General features: G+C 46.4%; 1 protein-coding gene across 5 annotated transcripts in view; it reads right to left on the bottom strand.

Annotated features, from left to right (window-relative positions):
- The window catches only part of HnRNP-K (Heterogeneous nuclear ribonucleoprotein K), a 182,474-nt gene that overhangs the window by 112,256 nt on the left and 49,451 nt on the right, over window positions 1-20,767 (bottom strand). For 2 of the 5 annotated variants that reach the window (XM_045749895.2, XM_045749894.2), the window contains exon 3: window positions 6,780-6,941. The exons of 2 other annotated variants lie outside the window; for them this stretch is intronic. In XM_045749895.2, coding sequence (XP_045605851.1) covers window positions 6,780-6,930 — 151 coding nt within the window. In that variant the 5' untranslated portion in view covers window positions 6,931-6,941. Of the gene's footprint in view, window positions 1-6,779; window positions 6,942-19,923; window positions 19,980-20,767 lie in introns of all 5 variants that reach the window. One more of the 5 variants, XM_069302147.1, reaches the window with a different exon arrangement.

Raw genomic sequence — 20,767 nt, 5'->3', positions numbered from 1 at the left:
TACCCCCACCGGAGGCTTCAGCTGATTCACTCCAAGTCTTCAAGCTGGAGGTAGAATCATTGATCAATGCCCTCAGCCTGACAGCAGATACAAACGGGGCTGAGTGGGTCTTGAAAATAATTGTCCAGGAGAAAATACCTAGGGACATATTGAGACAAATGAGTGCTCATTACAATAAAAGTATCTTATCCATGAATGAAATATCTGAAGGTTTAAAGTCAGTAGTTCATCAATTACGAACACATGACAAATTAAAACCACCAAGTAAACCCTCAGAAACCAATAATAGTAAACCACAGAGTACCAAAGGTACTCCAAATCAATCTAGACAATATAATTCAACACCAAAGTGGAACAGTAGCAGTGTGGGCGTATATGCAGTGGGACCCTCCAAGCCTATAGTTACTGTGTCACCCAAGAACATGACACCAAAGGGTACAGGAAGCTATGGAACATGTTTGTTCTGTAATGAGAAACATTCAATGTACCACTGCTCTAATTTTCCTGATAGTGACGCCCGTGTTGAGCGACTCAAAGATTTGCAACATTGCACGAGGTGCCTCAGGAAACATAACATCAAGGATTGTGATACCCAATTACACACCTGTAATAGGTGTAACAAAGGTCAGCACCATGCAGCATTGTGCAGAGACACCAAAACAACGTCTCCAAACCCCAAGGTGGAAGATAGCATTCCCACCACAGTACAGTACTGCAAGGTGCAACAAACAAAGAGTGTCCATACGGCAAAGTCTAAAGGTAATACGACTTTGCCTACTGCCCAAATTACCATCCTGAATAAGAGGGCCAAGGTCCATACCCGAGGGTTGTTTGACCAAGGATCCCAGAGAACATACATCACTAAAAAGTTGGCAGATGAATTACAATTAAGGCCTGTAGCCCAGATGTCATTCAACATCTCAGGGTTTGTAACAGATGCAGGACCTCAAGTCTACCAGGTGGTACAACCATCAGTACGTTTAGGCAGGTACGTCTGTCGAGTACAAGCCATTGTGGTGGACAAAATACCAGTAGACCTACAAGTTCAAGGTCTGAGAGCAACAGCCAAATTCCTGAGAAATAGAGGAATAAAATTGGCAGATAATATTAAGTCTGATCACCTCACCGACTTCGGTCTCCTTGTAGGGACAGACTATTGTCATCGATTCATTGGTAGCCCTACTAAATATCAGGGTATAACCATGTTAAACTCTGCAGGAGGTAAATTACTCTCAGGCCCAGTATCAAGCCTGAGGAGACCTATGCCTGCAGATAAACAATACCAGTAGAAATCTAAATTTGTCAGCTGATTATATTTCTCCAGTAGCATTATACTAAGGAGATTACAGCTGACTATACCAACAGAAGTTGATGTTAGTATCATCATTTGAAGCTGAAGATGAGTTCATGAGGCCTCAGTGGCAAATCAGTGAACAGTAGCTTAAGCAGCTACAAGTCACTGCGACCAATGTCACTGAACCCACTGCAGTCTCAGAACCATACTTTACTTTAATGATGAGCTATTCAATCTTCTGAATCAATTAACTAAATTAAACCCCAATAAATCTGATGACTGATTTGATACATTTATTATTTAATCAAGATGTATTCCAAGGGCCTCAGTGTTTATATATCAGTGACCAGTTACCTGAAGAAACTTCAAGTTATATCTAATGTCACTGATCTCACTGCAGTCCCTGAATCATACTTGACTGTAGTACTTGATCACATTCAGTCTTCTGGGTTAAATAATATGTAATTAGGCTTGAATATTAGCCTTTCAAGAGTTGACAGGGAAATGAAATCGCATTAGACTTCTAACCCCTGCAACTCTAGTACGGGACATCCGTCCTGTACGAACAGACACACAAATGTGTGATTACTAACTACTAACATCAAATTAATCTAATAATTCGAAGGAGGAGTATCGGTGTTCGTCTGTTCTAATTAGGACTTCGACCCGTGAGCAGCCCCTGGGGAATTATGTCGGAAAATCCGACACCATTTAATAATATACAGACAGATAATAAGTGCTGCTGTATTACCAACAAGTTACCCATAGAAAACGTAACTTGTAGTGGAATTACCGTCTAAAGAAAACGGGATATCATCACCACATACTATTATATTCTCCACCTATTATGGTGGGAATTATTCTTAAATACATTAGTCTTTGGACTTTACCATCATAAAAACATCTTATATAAATTAACTTAATTATCAATATTAAAGTAGAGTAAATGTGACCCTTCTATCACGTTCTGAAATCTGGACAATGTAAGCCAGGCGTCAGAGTGGAGGAAGGAGGGCAGCCATTGTTGTTATATGAGACCAGAGGCTCACACGGGAGCAAATTCGGCTCCTGTTAAATTTACTTGGACGTAGTGTTATGGAACCCAAAGGTGTAACATTGTCAACACGCTGTCTACAAATACAAGTTAAGTGTCTATCCGAAACCCGTTTATCATTCATTTATGGCCATTAATGTCAGGATATAGGGTTAGCCGGTTAGAACGCGAAATCGCCTCAAACTAAAGGTAATTAAGCCAGGTCTTTCATGTTCCATGTACTGTATACAGTTTTCTCTGAAATACTTGTCATATATAGGTTTCTGGCTTCACAGCTAGCGCACTTTTGACAGGTCAAGACGAGGATGCAAGATTATGTGCACCAGTTACTGGGTGATGGAAGCTACCTCAAAGAGGATAATTTGGTGTCTACACCCTAGTTATACCTGGTGGACTAACCTGCTGTACTATAAGATAAGGAACCTCATCAATGTATGTAGCTATTACTGTAGTTTGATTGGCTGCATATATATTAATATAATAACCCCCCCTAATGTGTAGAGGATCGATTTGTGAGATTAAGAGATTATTGCAGAAATACAGTCCACTTATCATTATACAAATTGCTATCGAAGTATATAAATTAACGTAAATATAAATTCATATAAATTAAACAAATATAAATCTCACAGGTCGGTTCCCACAATCTTTACACTTTATTCTTCCCATAGAGAAGACTGCCAAAAGATATTATCTATCTTCCCCTTTGGTTTTAATGGACCATTTCTTGTCTACTTTCTCTAGAATCCTTTACTACATTATCCGTCCATGCACTTTTTCTATACTGAAGGTTTCTGTGAAGCGATCTGTGCATGCTATCTCTGACAGTCTAGCGGTGGTTCAAACCAGTTTTGCTGTTATGGTGGCAATTCTTTGTTTAATCATGTTTTCTAAGGCTGGAAAGTTAGTTTTCATTCTTAAATTCTCTATACGCGTTCATATAGGTGCTCCCAGCATTGTACTGAGGGCATCATTTTGAGACACTTCCAGTTTCTCCCATTGGTTACCACTGAGGGATGTAAGAGCAGGAGCAGAATAATTAATGAGTGACCTAACTGCTTGAACTTGGTACATTTTGAGCACCGGTAGAGATGCACCATCTCTAAGACTTGTCAGGGAGCGCAAAGCCGAGTTTCTGATTTTACAACGTTGCCGAAGATAGTCTTGAGAGAATTTCAACTGGCTGTCTAAATTACATCATACGCGTGTTACTTATAAACAGCACTTCAAAGGGCAGCAAAGGTGAGGAGAAAGAGTGAGAGGGTAGGACGCTTGGCAGCAAGGGGAGAGATAAGTGCCACACTAGCTCATGTAAAGTTTATCTTGGCGATATCTTATCTTGGGCCATTTTTGGTTGTTGGAAGAGTCCACCTGGTGGCCATGAGCGCACCGCAGATAGGTGGGTACACGCGCACACATCTTGCTGCACATGCTGCTTTGGCTACCATGACAATTGAATTTTTATATAAATTAGGAATCCTTCAGGATTCATAGCTATTCAGAAAGCTGCAGCAGCAGCGTGGAGTCATTTATCTCGTTAAACTCAACACCAAGATGGAGTAAGTTCAGACGTATGTTACCAGACTAGGACCAGACATGAGACATACGAGTTGCAAGGAAACACAAGAATTGAACCTCACGTTACTCGACGCAAAGAAAAATAACAGACATATCACCACATGCAAAAGTAGTCACAAGAATAGACGACAATCAGACTATTTTGCATGTGTGTACACGAACAACGAACACCTGGAAAGGAAATAAAACATTAACAATAGAAATATTGTAAATATATTGCTTCAGTGCCATAGCGAGTACATTTAATTCGGTAAGAAGTGAAAAGATTGATGTAAACTTGTATAGCGTCTATTTGGCTGGGAAACCTGTACACTAGATGATTCGTGGCTGAGCGCAGGCCCTAGGGACACTGGCCCATCCTCCACAAGTAGGCCAGTACTCGAGTGTCGCCTCAAGGCCTCACCTCTCCCCACGTGTGTGATGGAGACTCAGCTCACCTGTATAAATGTCACCAGCATCACCTGCAATTACTCTTCACACCGCTGACTCTCTACCTTTAGAAATGTGTGACCACTGACGCAACACTAACGCTCACATTAAGAGTGGTGGTGAAGTGCCATGCGGTACGGCGGTACGGCCGCATGGCACGGCCTCCACTCGGCCAGCTGGTCCAGGGGTAAACAAAGCCTGAAGGCTGTAGTATTAGCTGCTCTACAAGTAGTAAGCAATAGTGGACAGAGATAGGTGAGGGTGGAGAGAGAGAGAGGAAAGAGGTCAGTATCAGTACTTATCAGTGACAATGGGGTAGGGAACAAACAAAAGGCTAGCTGTGGCCAAACAAAAGGTTGCTAAGAGTTTGTCGAGGTTATCCTGAACATTTCTGCAGTCCTCGTCGCTTTTTACATTCGTCATTAGCAATGTGATCAAACACCGATATGTAGGAGCTCTCTCCCTGGGTCGGCCATTCAAACAGATTAGGAACAGTAAGTCCTGAGGACCAAGATTTGTGGGAACTCCAGTGAGTCAGTTCAGTGTCTTTCCAGTTATTACCGCTTGCTTCTCCAGCCTTTCATTGAGAACTATCAAATGCTTTTTGACAATCTAGGAAAATAGTCTACACAGCTTTCCCTTTCCCGTTTCATTTTAATAATCCTGTCCTAAAAGTCGACCAAGTTTGTCAGGCACGACTTTCCCTTACTAAAGCCATGCTGCTTTTCTACTTCCTGCGCATCTCATTCCTCCTAATGTTCTAAACCTCTGGTGTTGTCGCTACTTTGTCATTCACCACCACTACCGACCTTCCCACGGACTCTTGTTAGTTTTTTTTTAATTTTCCTCCTCGTTTTTCCCCACGAGACTTCCTTCATGATGACATGGCTCTGGTGTGTGTACTCATGTTGTCCCCCTGCACAGACCCAGTTGTCTTGGCTGGAATATTCCTACCAGCCGAAGCATTACACCTATTGTTTCCTACTTCTTTACCATTTTGTTTGCATTTTTTCGTATGTCGTTACCCTTTTGACCTTTGTAAATATTTATCATCAGGATTCCGAGAGCCTCAGCCATCGCTCTTTCTACGACTCTGGTAAATGCTTGGGTGCTCAGGGCGGTCCCCCGCAGGATGTGTGCTCCTCATCTCTTCATTATACAAAAAGCAATGTTTTTACTGGTAAGTGAATTAACTTCGAAATCTCAAACCTTGTTATCAGGTTGGGGCGTACTCGCGCACGTGACTCGCCTTACCTTTGTGATGCATGTACAGTATATTATAATTGTGAGGGGAAGACACAGCAGCAGCAGCAAGAGCTGTTGAGCTCATGCCCTGCTCTACATCATATGGTATCCCAGTGCTGCGGGGAAGGGAACCTTGCTAGGCATATTCACGTTCTTCAACGCAAATCACTTACCTTTCTGGAGACCAAACCCACAACAGTTACCAAAGTTAGATACCTACCTACTTACTATCGGGTGTGCAGGGAAACTTGCCAAAATGCAGAGTCCTGCCGTGGACACCAACTCGGGTCCAGGCGGTGGTGATCCGACTGCGCTACAACCATCAACAGTACATGTACGGGAGAGGCAGTCCTAACACACACCAACCCGTTCTCGCAAATTCGTAAAGTCAATATTGACTTATTAACTACATGCATAGGTGACATACTAAAACATAATAGATACCCTTAAAAAGCTTCATAGAAAACACCGACCTTACCTAACCTTGTTAGTATCTTAAGATAAGCATCTTATAGCTTCGTAATTACAATTGTTACTTAATCTATTATAGGTATAGGTTAAGTAATAATTGTAATTACGAAGCAATAAGATGCTTATCTTAAGATACTAACAAGGTTAGGTAAGGTCGGTGTTTTCTATGAAGCTTTTTAAGGGTATCTATTATGTTTAGTATATCACCTATGCATGTAGTTAATAAGTCAATATTGACTTTACGAATTTGCGAGAACGGGTTGCACACACAGGGAGAGGGGGCAGCGCCAGCACACACACAGCAGGGGAAGTAGCACAACACGTATGGGGAGAGGGGGGGGGGCCCGAGTAGCAGCACACACACACACACACACACAGGAGGGGAAGTAACAGCACGCATATAGGGGAGAGGTAACAGCACATGTATAGTAGGGGAAGTAGAAGCACACACATGGGAAGGGAAGAGCAGCAGTACACACATGAGGGTAAGCAAAATGAGGAGAGGTCAATTATAACAAATAAATGTAAGGGAGACAATAAAAAATAGTTGAGAGCTTACACCTGAATGAGAGAAAGAAAGAAAGGAGAGAGAAAGAAAAAGGAGAGAAAGGAGAAAGAGAGGAGAAAGAAATAGAGAAAGCAAAAGAAAAAGCGAAAGAGAAACAAAGAGAAGGCAGCAAGCTAGTACACAAGAGAGTTCCAACCTACCTGGTGAATGTGACTGATCATCATCAGCAGGGGAGTCATTGTCTTGGTGGTGTTGCTGGTGGTGATGGTGGTGGTGATGGTGGTGGTGGTGGCTGTCAACGTCCATGTCATTCATGTCGTTCATGACCTGCTCCTTAGCCTCGCTGGACATGTCGTCGGGTTCTGTTGGTCAGGAGCAGTTCCAGCTGTTACGCTTTCTCCCCCATTCCCCTTCACTCTTACTCTTTAACACACGTGTTCATTTACCATATCAACTTAACTGTACTTTTCTACTTTAGCTTTCCTTTTTCCTTCTAACTGAGCCACTTTACTATGCCTTCATACACTAACCTAAGACTTACACTGGCAGCTTTAATGGCACTTCTAGCTCATTATTGGATGACTCAACATGTGAATATTAACACCGCGAAGCGCGCACACACCTCCGCTCACCTCACACTCCCTCTTGTTAATTTAACGGGTTATTATGATCACCGGGATGCTGGAGGGCAACACCTTAACAATACCGTTTTACAATATATAACAATATTTCATTATTAAATTAGGCACTGGTACAGGAAGTGGCAGGAAGACTGCGACTCATTACCCTCCCCACAAGCGAGGGTTGTCAGGTGTGGGGCAGGCCACACCTCTCCACCAATAACAAATTATTAATTGCAACAAGCTGTTAATTACATACACTGTTATATAACATACAAATGGTACACGTGTTCTCACTGTGCAGGTGTAAGCCAAACCTGCGGGGCCAAGGCCCACCTTATCCTTCACTACAACACAATCACACACCCGACCCTTAGTCATGGTGCACAGTAACATACAGTTACTGACCTCAACAGTACACAGTAACATACAGTTACTGACCTCAACAGTACACAGTAACATACAGTTACTGACCTCAACAGTACACAGTAACATACAGTTACTGACCTCAACAGTACACAGTAACATACAGTTACTGACCTCAACAGTACACAGTAACATACAGTTACTGACCTCAACAGTACACAGTAACATACAGTTACTGACCTCAACAGTACACAGTAACATACAGTTACTGACCTCAACAGTACACAGTAACATACAGTTACTGACCTCAACAGTACACAGTAACATACAGTTACTGACCTCAACAGTACACAGTAACATACAATGGCCACAATCACCATAGTGCCATCAATGTAAGCAAGTGTCTATGTAACCCAACACTAAGACCATCACAAAGTTTATGCAGTCACTGGCACCCAATTTCATCTCGGTTGGGTATCCCTAACTGAAGAACGCCATTGTTGTTGTTGTTGTTTTTTAAGATTCGCTACCCGGAACAAAGTTCCAAGTAGCACGGACTATGGCGAGCCCGTAGGTGCTAACGCCATTGGACAACAGTTTTGAAATCATTTTCCGGCTCTTACGCCAGCCCTGTAGTTTACTTTTGTAACCAGTTTAACGAGCTTTTCTACCAAGCAGCAAGGCAGCAAGACATGATGAACAGCGAGGCTGTTGATGGAAGAGCAGAGGCTAACACAGCCATCCTAGCTCGGATGATGAGAACAGTTCTGTACTGTCCAGAGAGCCTCAAGTTAACAGTGTTCCCATTCTTCTCATCGCTGGCGTTTTCTATACGCCCCAATAAGTTACCTCACAGCAGTAACTTTTATTACTCCCAACATTTTTAGGCCTGATTTAAAAGTATTTTCAATTACATTATGCTTTATTTCTCTCGTGTACGTTCCAGAAAGATCAATCTCTGTCGATCTCTGTAGTTTAGATATTTAGCTGCATCTGGGCCAATTCGAACAGTACAGAATCTATATATACTCTACAGTTGGGAATCTAGTGTCCATGTAGCATCAGAGCTGCAGCCACCAAAGTGATGGCAACGGGCAGACCATCACCAACATTTATTTATTTCTCCACTGAAACCGACCAATACTTCAAGAGAGCTCAACAGACTAGTAATAATGGAAAAATAGAGTGATTGCAGAGGCCCAGAGGAAACGTACTGCTCACAAACGCTATGACAACCTCCCGCTCTACAAGATTGATGGATGGATGAAGATTAAGCCACCCAAAAGGTGGCACGGGCATGAATAGCCCGTAAGTGGTACCCCTTTTGAGCAATTACCAGTATCAAGAGCCGATACTGGAGATCTGTGGAGGTGCGACTGCACCCTGCGTGACGGGAGATGTCTCCCGTGAAATGTGCCCGCATCTACAGCAGCAGCAACCACCCACATATCTCCACAGTGTGTGTGGGGCCAGACTTCCCAGTCCGGATTGGTCTCCTCATCCATATTCTGACACACAGCTACCGATCTCCGACCTAATACTGAAGGTCATCTTCGACTCCCACGGACGAAGTGGGAGTCGAACCGGCTCCCACCGGCCCTCCACTTGCTACTCCGCACCAACCCAACCAACCCCCCTAACGTATCCAGGTCGATACACACACAAACGTCAATATTAGTTACAAAAAAATACGTCACATTAATAGCGAATTGATGAAGATTCTGCTAAGAGTTGAACATGTTAAGCGAGAGCTGGGTTAGTGACAACTTATGAACACCTCGCCCTTCACCACTAAATGTAAAAGTTAATAACGATAATGTAGAAATACCAGCACCAGCAGAGGCAGGAGGGGAGAGAAAGTGTAAGAGAGAGGAAAAGAGAGGGGGGGGAGAGAGTATTCCTCTATCAACATTCAAGATCACGACCAAGAAGGTACAAAAAGAGTGAGCGTGCTCAAGAAGCTCAATACGAGCAAGGTGTGAGCAGGGGTGTTGAGGGAGGGTGGGGGGAGGATAGACGGGTGCAGGGGAGGGAACATGAGGGAGGGAGAAGAGAACACGGGGGGGGGGGGGGGGAAAGAGAAAATAGGATATAAAACCTAGGGGGAAGGAGAAAGTATTTCCATAGAGGCTGTGAAAATCCACCCAGAACAACACTGACAAGAACATTATCTCAAATATTGAAGTTACAATTAAAGAGAGATTATGGGCATGGACAAAGTTTGCACAAGAAGCCATGACAGCCACGTGGGGTGTGTTCCGCACGTGTTCACACCAAGTCACTCAATTTTTCACACTATTTTAAGAAGCACGGAATTTTCGAACACGAATTTCACCAGATTTGCCACAAGGACAATTTCACCTTGAAGCTACAATACATTATGATAAATATTCCTCCTGCATATCGTGAGCAACTCTGGTGACTGCCGCCTCACATATTAACCTATTATAGGTATAGGTTAAGTAATAATTGTAATTACGAAGCAATAAGATGCTTATCTTAACACACTAAGAAGGTTAGGTAAGGTCGGTGTTTTCTATGAAGCTTTTCAAGGTAAACTAAAATATTCACAATAAATTAGTATGTCACATATGCACGTATTTAAGAAGTCAATATTGACTATACGGAAGTGCGAGAACGGGTTGTCGAGTTCTACACACAAATATTAGAGGTTACACTGTGGACAAGTGGATAGCGCTCTGGGGTCTTAGTCCTAATGGCCCCGGGTTCGATCCCTGGTAGAGGCTGAAAGAAATGGGCAGAGTTTCTTTCACCCCTGATGCCCGTATTCACCTAGCAGTAAATAGGTCCCTGAGAGTTAGACAGCTGCTACGGGCTGCGTCCTGGGGATGTACTCGCCTAGTTGTGCTTGCGAGGGTTGAGCTCTGGCTCTGTGGGACCCGCCTCTCAACTGTCAATCAACTTATTTTTTTCGGCGGGGCGGGGTCCAGGAGCTAAACATAAATAGCTCGATTCTGCACACAAATAGCAAATACAAAAAAGTACACACACACACACACACTAATTGACACCAGGTGAACACACTTGAACGGCCAAATGTAAATATAGTGAAAGAATGTTTGACAGGAAAATGTACGAGCACAGATTCAGGTGCAGTTACACAGCCCCTCCCTCACAACAGTGTAAATAGGAAGTGGGAAGGAAAGAATGAGAAGGGAGGAGAGAATATAATGGTGGTGGTGGAGAGAACGAGTAGCGAAAGGGGGAACAAGAGAGGCGACCTGCTGTGTATGATTAGCACAGTAGGTTTACAATTGACTGAACCGGAGTTCGATTCTCGAGGCAAGGCAAGACGTTTGAGCCAGTTTTCTTAAAGCTGAAGCTTCAGTTCACTTTGTAGTAAAACAGATACTGAAGGAACGATATGGAAGGACATGCAGATTAGAACCAGAGAAGAAGTAGAGTTGCCATAGGCACAGTCAGAGAACATTGTATGAACATCAGACGTACACTGTTGTTCAACATTCTCCCACCAAGTATACGAAATATTGACGAAACAAAAGTGGACGTGTTCATGAGAAAACTGGATATTCTTCAAGAAGTGCCGGACCAATCGATCTGTCAGACCAAACTCACACAAGTCAAGCCTGGCCCCGGGCCGGGCTTGGGAACTAAGAGTTAGTTCTTAAGAACCCCATCAAGGTACTGTACAATCAACGACTTTGATAACCCTAATAGGCTTTATGTCCCTGACATAAGTGAACGAGAAGAAATGAGGGTATAGCCTATGGAGCTAGGTGGGGAGCGGGCGGCCTACTGACCTAGCAAGGCGAGAGGAATGGGAAGTGGGAGAGAGAGAGGCAGTAAGGAGAAGTCTGGCACATGAAGACTCCCAGGACATCGACCTCCTTACACCGACTCCCAGCATCCGTACATTTACATAAATCAATACCTCCTTCCCAGGCACTTGCACACAATGCCAACCATGTACACCCTCCTCTTCCCCCCTCCCTCTCCATGCGTGTGGCTACGCATGGAGGCTACGATTCACAAGTCGAGCCTGGCCTCGGACCGGGCTTGGGGAGTAGAAGAACTCCCAGAACCCCATTAACCAGGTATCAACCAGGAGGGAGGAGAGGCAACGGCTCACACTCTTGCCTTCCCTGCCACTACCAACCACCTTCCAGCACCACTATCACAACCACCCTCAACTCTCATCATGACCAACGACCATTCGACAACTTTAAACTACCAACAACGGTCTTCCTAGGCAAATGTCTTTACCACCACAAGCCTGACAGCCGAGTGGACAGCGCTTGGGTTTCGTAGTCCTAAGGTTCCGGGTTCGACCCCCGGTGGAGGCGGAGACAAATGGGTAGTTTCTTTCACCCCGATGTCTTGTTACCTAGCAGTAAATAGGTACCTGGGAGTTAGACAGCTGCTACGGGCTGCTTCCTGGAGGGTAACAAAAAGGAGGCCTGGTCGAGGACCGGGCCGCGGGGACGTTAAGCCCTGAAATCTTCTCAAGAACAGTTTACTGTTCTACAACTACTCTCAACAGCCCCACTCCCACTGCGCCACCAACGGTCTGCCACCCATACAGGAAAACAGAGGTGACAGAGGTGACACACACACACAGGCCAACATAAGAACGGCATTCAGAAACTTGTTTAAAGAATCATTCAGAACTTTGTATACCACATATGTCAGGCCAATCCTGGAGTATGCAGCCCTAGCATGGAGTCCATATCTAGTCAAGGATAAGACTAAACTAGAAAATGTTCTAAGGTTTGCCACCAGACTAGTACCCGAGCTGAGAGGTATGAGCTACGAGGAGACTACGAGAACTAAACCTCACTTCGCTGGAAGACAGAAGAGTTAGGGGGGACATGATCATCACATTCAAGATTCTCAAGGGAATTGATAGGGTAGATAAAGACAGTCTATTTAACACAAGGGGCACACGCACTAGAGGACACAAGTGCAAACTGAGTGCCCAAATGAGCCAATGAGATATTAGGAAAACTTTTTTTTTTAGTGTCAGAGTGGTTGACAAATGGAATGCATTAGGGAGTGATGTGGTGGAGGCTGACTCCATACACAGTTTCAAGTGTAGATACGATAAGAGCCCAATAGGCTCGGGAACCTGTACACCTGTTGATTGACGGTTGAGAGGCGGGACCAAAGAGCCAAACCTCAACCCCCGCAAGCACAACTAGGTGAGTACACACACAGACCGTAGCCGCTTTCGCGTAATCAAGGTAAGTGGCATTTAATTTATCTTTTTGTGGTAGGCTTTTATTTTATTTATTTTTTTTTGGATATTCCTGCGCTGGCCCACAGCCAGGCCGGCCCACTAAGTGTTGCTTGTTTCTGTTTTACTTGGGCGGAGTATGAGTATGACTCGTATGGTCGCTTCAGTACGACTTCGTCCCATGTGTTTAACAAAAACTTCTGCTGTTTAATCTTGGTTGGAATCTTAATGGGTTTTTAACTGTGCACTGTGTTAGATAATGTTCCAGTGGTCTGTCGGGCATTTCTCCACAGTGCTGACATTTCCTCTCATCTTCCGGAACCTGTAAGCTATTACCCATGCACATGGGTATCCAACCCTGATGTGATTAAATATACTTCTGTTGTTCTACTGCTCCCTTTCATCAAACTAAGTGTTGTGGTGAACAAAAATTGGAGCAGGGACAATTAAGTAATGAGCAGCGACCAACCGGCTACTGTCAGGGGCATCACTCCCTGCTGTTGCTCCTGTCACCACTTGCAGGGACGCTCCTCGTCTTGTCAATAGTCAGGAGGGATCCTGACATCCATCTGGAGGATGGTATGCCAGATACCTCTAGTGTCCTGACACGTGCCACGGAGACCTCTAGGTGGATGGACGGAGGAGAGGCAGCTAACAAGATCTGCGTTGTGATAAGAGTAACGCCCTTCCCTGTGATGTGAGACCTGCTTGATGGGGCTCCGAGAGTTCCTACTCCAAGCCCGGCCCGAAGTCAGGCTTGACTTTTGAGTTTGGTCCACCAGGCTGTTTGGAGCGGCCCGCAGGCCCACATATCCATCAAAGCCCGGTTGGTTCGGCACTCCTCGAGTTTGTCAGTATGGGATGTGGCGAGCACTGGACCCCGTACGCCAATCTTGCACTCGACACCTGCTCACTATTACCCGCCAACCTCCTCTGTAGCCCCTCGCCCCTCACGCCCCCCCCCCCCCATCACCACAACCACTCGCCCCAATCTCCCCACCCGTCTTGGGGTACTAGCGAGCCTGTAAGCACTGCGGCACCCACATAGCGAGTCAGAAATCGAGAGGATTCTATATTCACCACCAGACGGGCTGGTGTGGGTGTTCCACCGTCTACTCCTGCACCATCACCATCCTACTAACTGTAGTCTCAACTTCACCCTTCAATCAGTATTTTTAGTGCCAAGAATATCACCGACTTGTTCCATGGGCCTGACTATTATGCTTGTGTGGACGTGGGCGTTCATAAGGACGTGTTGGCAGCTACCAGTGCTGTTGGCGGCCCACTTCAGCGGTGGTGTTGCTGCGTCACGTGGTGGTGGTGCTGGTTTACCACCACCACCACCACCACCCTGGGCAGGTGACGGACGGCCGCAAGCGTGTCCGGGAAGAACGAAGATGAGCGCATCAAAACAGGATCAGTTTGGGGCACTCCCTCCCCCTCCCCACCTACGCGCACACGTGGCTAGCTAAGCACACACACACACCTCTCCTGGTAGCCTCCACACAACCACTGGCGCCGTGTTCACCGCAGGCCCTCACCCCACCACGCCGCCCCCGCCCACCTTCACCACGAGGGGCGGCCTAGTGCTAGCATGCCCGAAGCAACTGACGCAGTTCTGAGAGTTCTACTCCCAAGTCCCACCTTGACTAGTGGGAGGCATTCCGTCCTCACACTGGGCCCCACAGCACACGTGGCCACTTGCTTCATCAAGGAAGTGTTAGAACAGCGTTACAACAACCATTCCCGTCCCAGTGCCAGGCACGCCACTATTACCCCCACCCAGGTCAAACCTGTCAGGCGTCCAATAGCCTCGTTAACCAGTCCAGCAACCAGGAGACCTGATCGGGGACCGGACCGCGTGGACGTGGAGCCCCGATATCATGGCAAGGTAACCGCAAGGTAAGGGATAACTCGTCCTCCGGTGCTCTCAGACACATTGAAAGATAGGGGCAGCTGGAGGTGTGGACTGTGGAGGGTGTTATTGTCACGTGTTTGTGGTTATCAATGTTAAGTGGAGGTGTGGGTGTGTATGATTGTTGACTCGTGCTCCAGTGTACCTGCCAAGATGGTGGGGGAGGAGGGGGGTGGAGGGTGGCGAAGGTGTGGGGGGGTGCCAAGATGGTGGGCCACAGTATGATTAGCGAGAGGCTGTGGGATTAGTGGGTGCCAAGATGGTGTGGGTGAAGATGTGGGGGTGTCCCAAGATGTAAGGGGAAGGGGGGTGCCAAGATGGTGGGCCCACAGCGTGGGGAAGTGTAGGGAAGGAATGTCCCTGGCGAGTCAAGCCTGCTCTCAGGTCAGACTTGGGAGTAGAACAACTCCCAGAGCCCCTACAGGTACAGTTGGGGGTGGTTGGTGAGGACGGGAAGGGGGGGGAGGGGTATTACCCATATCTTCAGCCCGTCTTTGCTCTGCTCCACAGCACCGCTCCCGTGCCAGGTAAGTCCACTATGGGCTCCCCATAGCCCGTCCTATGATGTGTCTTAGGATGTTCACATTCTCTCAGGTAGCGGTCAATGCGGTGTTTGTCACTCACCACAGATGTTGCCGCAGTTTCCATCCCGAATCTCCATGGGCACTTTTATCAAAGAAAAAAAAAACTCGCTATTACCGATTCTGTCCCACAGCCACCTCCATAATGATTGACATTGTCATTTGCAGCCACATTGTACCAGTGCCTACATTGTAAAGTGTGATGCTTGGCAATGAACGAGGGGGGGGGGAGGGTTGCTGGGGAAAGGGGGGGGGGGGCAAAACATACCTGCTTGATGGGGTTCTGGGAGTTGTTCTACTCCCAGACTTTACTTGCGAGAGCTTGGTTCATCAGGCTGTTCCTTTGAGCGACCCGCAGGCCCACACACCCACCACAGCCCAGTTGGTCCGGCACTTTTTTATAAAACAATCTAGTTTTCTCTTTATGTCCACGGTTGTTCCGGCAGTATTTCTTATAGTCGCTGGGAGGACGTTGAACAACCGCGGATATCTGATGTTTATACAGTGTTCTCTGACTGTGCCCATGGCACCTCTGCTCTTCACTGGTTCTATCCTGCATTTTTCTTCCATATCGTTCACTCCAGTGTGCCCACAGGGCCCACCACTGTCCTGCATGCTGTGCGTGTACTTGTGGTGGTATACAAAATACATGTGGTGCGTGCATGCGTACGCGTGTGCGTGTGCATGTGTGTGTAGACATTGATGACGGTGGGGTGGGAGAGTGGGCGGTGAGCCAAGGCGGAAGTAGAAATGGCCAAGCGTGAGTGTTGTGGTGTCTTCCACACACGAACACCTCGCCTCCCCCGCTGCACGCTCCTCATACCAACATGCACCAACACCCCCACACGTGTGCCACTAAAACATCCGTGCCTTTGTATTTTAAACAACACTAAATATCTAACCGAGCTTTGTCCAGTCGGCTGAGCGGACAGCACACTGGACTTGTGATCCTGTGGTCACTGGTTCGATTCCGGGCGCCGGCGAGAAACCAATGGGCAGAGTCTTTCACCCTATGCCCCCGTTACCTAGCAGTAAAATAGGTACCTGGGTGTTAGTCGGCTGTCACGGGCTGCTTCCTGTGGGTGGAGGCCTAGGGAAGGACCGAGCCGCGGGGACACTAAAACCCCGAAATCGTCTCAAGATAACCTCAAGAAGTCGACCAGCCTGATCATCCTGTTAAGACTGTCGACTCTCCAGACCGGTAAGCGTCTACCACAGGTTACTAGTCTAGTATTACCAGGTCCTCAACATACTAATGCTCTAAAATCGTCCGTTCATTAATGACTATGCGACGCCCACATCATATATTTTAAAGGCAATTTCCTGACAACCTCGCAATTTCGCGGATGAACGCAATCTGCACGCGAAATGTATGTATCACGCGTCCGAGACTGACGGAGCAAACGGGAAAGCGTAATACGTGTTAGTGATGTAATTAGCCTGGCGCCAGTAACCCCTTCCCTGTACACCCCGTACCCCTACACTAACAAATAATTCAACAGAATTTGACCTTCACAAGAGGCACAACCCTAACCAGCCACCTTGCCGGGAGTCGAGGACCCTTGAACAAATACCTACGAGATGAGAGGTCGACTCTTCTGTGACCTAGAGGAACGGTCGAGCCCCCTCCCCCTCCAGCCTAACACTGCAAGCCTCCCTAAACAAATTAACATCAATGGCGGATTAATGTCCCCGGGGTCTGCTCTCTGACTAGGCCTCCTGGCTTCAATCAGGCATTTCGCCGCCGCTGTAGGCAGTCTGACACACGAGACCTGGGTAATCGGGTAACCTTTGCAGGTGTTTGTCACGTCCTCTTACAAATTACGTCGCTTTTCGCCCTGAGAGAGAGGGGACCTGCTGCTTGGGTAACACCTTCTCCTCCATATCTACCTACCCTGGCTTTGCGCCATAAAGAGGCCACTCCAGAGCGCAATCCTCAGACTGATGGACGCCTACTATTATTATGTGGTACCTCTCTCTCTCTCCGTCTTTCCTGAGAGTATATTTCGAGAGCTTTAAGACGGTCCCAATAATTTAGGCGATTTATCATCAGCACTCGTGAAGCTATTATGGTACTGTGTACGCCAGGGGGAGGGGGGGAAGAGCCCCAGTAATGCAGGTTCAAACCCTCGTCGGGTCACAGAACTCTTACGTCATTTAGAAATATTAAAATTCATTTAAAACTTCAGGGAATTCAAGGACTCTGTACCCGCGGATAAGTACATAGCATGTCAATTTCTCATTGAAAGTATGCTGTACTCGTGTTAATATCAATTAAATTATCAGGGGTTTGGATATCTTTCATCAAGAAGCTGTCCAAACTTTCATGTCTTGAGAAGATTTCGTTTGATGTCGAAATCAAATGTCTTGTGTCTTAATGTCGTTCATTAGGGTGCTAAACATAGCCTAATACTGTTCTTTTAGGACTTCACTAATTTTGTTTAGTGGTTTCTACATATGAACCTTCACTTTGATGTATAGGCACAGTAGTGGTCGAGGTTTTATATTTCGATACATAATCGATATTATTCGATTTTCGACAGTATTTTTGAAGACGACATCTAGAGCATCATCGTGCCAGACATGACCCTATATTCCACTTGTACCACGGACACAACATATGCATTCTTCACGGTATTCATGTATAGTGTGGAGTCATGATTACCTTCATCACGTGAGATATACGTCACGTAGCGAGGTATTCATCACGTGAGACACCTCTCAACTATGGAGGGGGAGGGGGGGAGGGGGAGGTTGGCGCGTGCGGGAGTGGTGGGAGGGGGGAGGGAGGTAGACTGACAAGACAAACGGGGGAGGGAGAGGAGACAGGGAGAGGGGAGCAGGGGGAGGGGTGTTGGAGAGCACAGGAGCACCAGTAGCCAAGAGGTCACCGCCACCAACACCATAACCATCTCCGTCAAGCCTCCACCACTGGTATTTAACACCAAGCCAACCACCACCATCTATATATATACGGCAGGAATCACAGGAGAATAATGCAAGGGAGGGGGTGGCCCGTGTAGAGGGGGCATCAACCCCCAAAAATACCACCCAGCAAGCAATTACTATCACAACAAACACGGCCATTAACAAAATACCAACACATGCCATGACTGTTGCATGTTTGCCTGCTCTCACGCACTCGCCTTCCCTCCTCCTAACACTGCTCACCCCGTGTGAACCTCTACCATCACGCACCTTAGGGAACAACCTACATAATGATTAACTACAAGATGTAACCAAAACCATCTTTTACAGGTTGTTTACTAATGGTAATTATTTCTACGACGGTTAATCAAATATATAAATAAGTGAAACAAAGATGTTGCATTTTTTAAGTACAAAAAACAAATGCATGACAAATGTACGGGAGCCCGAGGCTTTTCAACGGGCCTATTTTACACATCCTGAGACCAGGAGGCACCGAAAGATGTTATGGAAGCCACCTCCATCCGCAACTTTTAAAGCCAGATTTGATAAAAAAATTCGAAGGTCTGAATAGATTATAACGCAACAAGTACAATAAGAATAGTAAGCGGGGCATAAAGAGCGTGACCTCACTTCCCAATAGTGATTGAGAGGGGAGCAGCATCACCAGGATGGCAGGAGGAGGAGCCACTAGTAACACCAACAGCTCCTCCAGCAGGATCACAGCACCAGCATCACTACGGAATATTGATGCCAGGCGGCGACAGAGGCGGCAGCCGACCGTCAGACCGGCGCCTGCAAGCCCCGGTCGCCCCCACTCCTTCAAGACCCGGCACCTCCACCACAGTCCTCCAACACCCGGCACCACCACACTTCTCCAACACTCAGGAGGGCTACGACGTTCAGGCTAGGACTGGCGATCAGTACTCTGCATCATTAGCTCCGAGGCTTTGGTTAACGTTGCATCCACCTCCCATACAGAACAGCCACCTCCCACAGAAAGGACATCCACTTGCCACACCCACAGAAAAAGATCTGTAGGTTTAGTGTGGTAATATCCTGTCTATTTAAACTTGTATTAAACAGGTTTCATCATCATCATCTGTTAAGTTGGTCAACATAAGCAGCTGATTTTAAGACTCCTTCATGATCTTGTATACCACGTATGTCAAAATACATTCTGGAACATGCAGCGCCAGTCTGGAATTGATATCTCGTCAAACAAAACAAAACGAGGATGGCCAAAGATAATATTTTAGGATAAAAGAATTAAAGAGTTAACCTTCAGGTCACTGGAAGAGAAGCAAGGGGGGAGAAATGATTACAACATACAAGACTCAGGGTGGGCAGATAAGGACACACTATATGAAATTTGTGGTACGCTAACAAGGAGGCACAGGAGGAAACTAAGCACTCAAAAATAACTAGAAACATTAGAAGGAATTTGTTCAGTAAAAATATTATAAAATTGGAACGAGGCAAGTGAAGAAAGAGGTAAACTCCATACACAACTTCAAATGTAAATACAAGGCGCTCGGGAAGCTGTACCAGTGTCGACAAAAAGATTAAAAGACGGGACCAAAGAGCTGAAGCTCAACCCCCCGCAAGCATAATTAGGAGTGCGCTAGAGCAGCTCTTGAAGAGTTGTACCATTACACCTCCAAAATTGTACAGAGGAGAGTCACAATAGAGAACGAGGACGGAGAAGCGAGTACTCACAGGTGTCCACACCCACGAGAGGAGACCGCACCACCCCAACTCTCTCGTACACGTACCTGTAAACACACAACAGTATTACACAGTGCTCACTTAAACCAACACCCCCAATACCTTTCCCATCACAACCTCTCTACATATTTACAAGTTATCACTCTCTCACACACTATAAATGTGGGCCAAGTTATAGTTTCAGCCACGTCTCCAGATACTACCTCCGGGTAGTTTCCACTTACATTTCCCTGGAGCCCCACATGACTAGGACCAACTATACAACTTTTTCCTTCAAGTCCAACGTTTGATGCCTCTCCTTCCTCTACTCCCCCCCCCCCCAAAAAAAAAAAAAAACTTGACCACGCCTGTCATTCATCGCTTGTTTGTTCTGTTTTATTATCCGCCCCTTCCCACCTCTCACCCATCTTCAACACTAACCACCCAACACCTCAATCCTCCCAACACAACCCCCCACCCCCCCATGCCCTCCATCAGTCAAAATCCCCTTCTCTAACACCCCCCCCCCCCCTCCATTTTCCCTATCAATGTTTTAAAGGTTCTCTCCTTCCACTCGGGTGTCCTTGTTCCTTGTTGCTGGTAAGCTGCCTTTGATTTCATTATACGCTTTGTCATCGCCATCATATCTACAGCCTGAACACGCCCTTTTCCCTCGCATGACTATGTGACTACAAGATGTGGGAGGGTGGGCGATTGTTTGGATGAATGTGACTGGATGATGGTGTTGTCGAGGCACAAAGACGCATCAATATTCCTAGTTTATTAGGGAGGATCACTTGTGCGGTGCGCGGGTCCTCACCTCGCGGAATAAAGCAACAAGAAGATCGGCGCCCAC

Source organism: Procambarus clarkii, chromosome 47 (genome assembly GCF_040958095.1).
Source record: "Procambarus clarkii isolate CNS0578487 chromosome 47, FALCON_Pclarkii_2.0, whole genome shotgun sequence".
NCBI classification, from domain to species: Eukaryota; Metazoa; Arthropoda; class Malacostraca; order Decapoda; family Cambaridae; genus Procambarus; species Procambarus clarkii.
The sequence above is the reverse complement of the archived record's forward strand: the minus strand, read 5'-3'. Positions and strand labels throughout refer to the sequence as shown.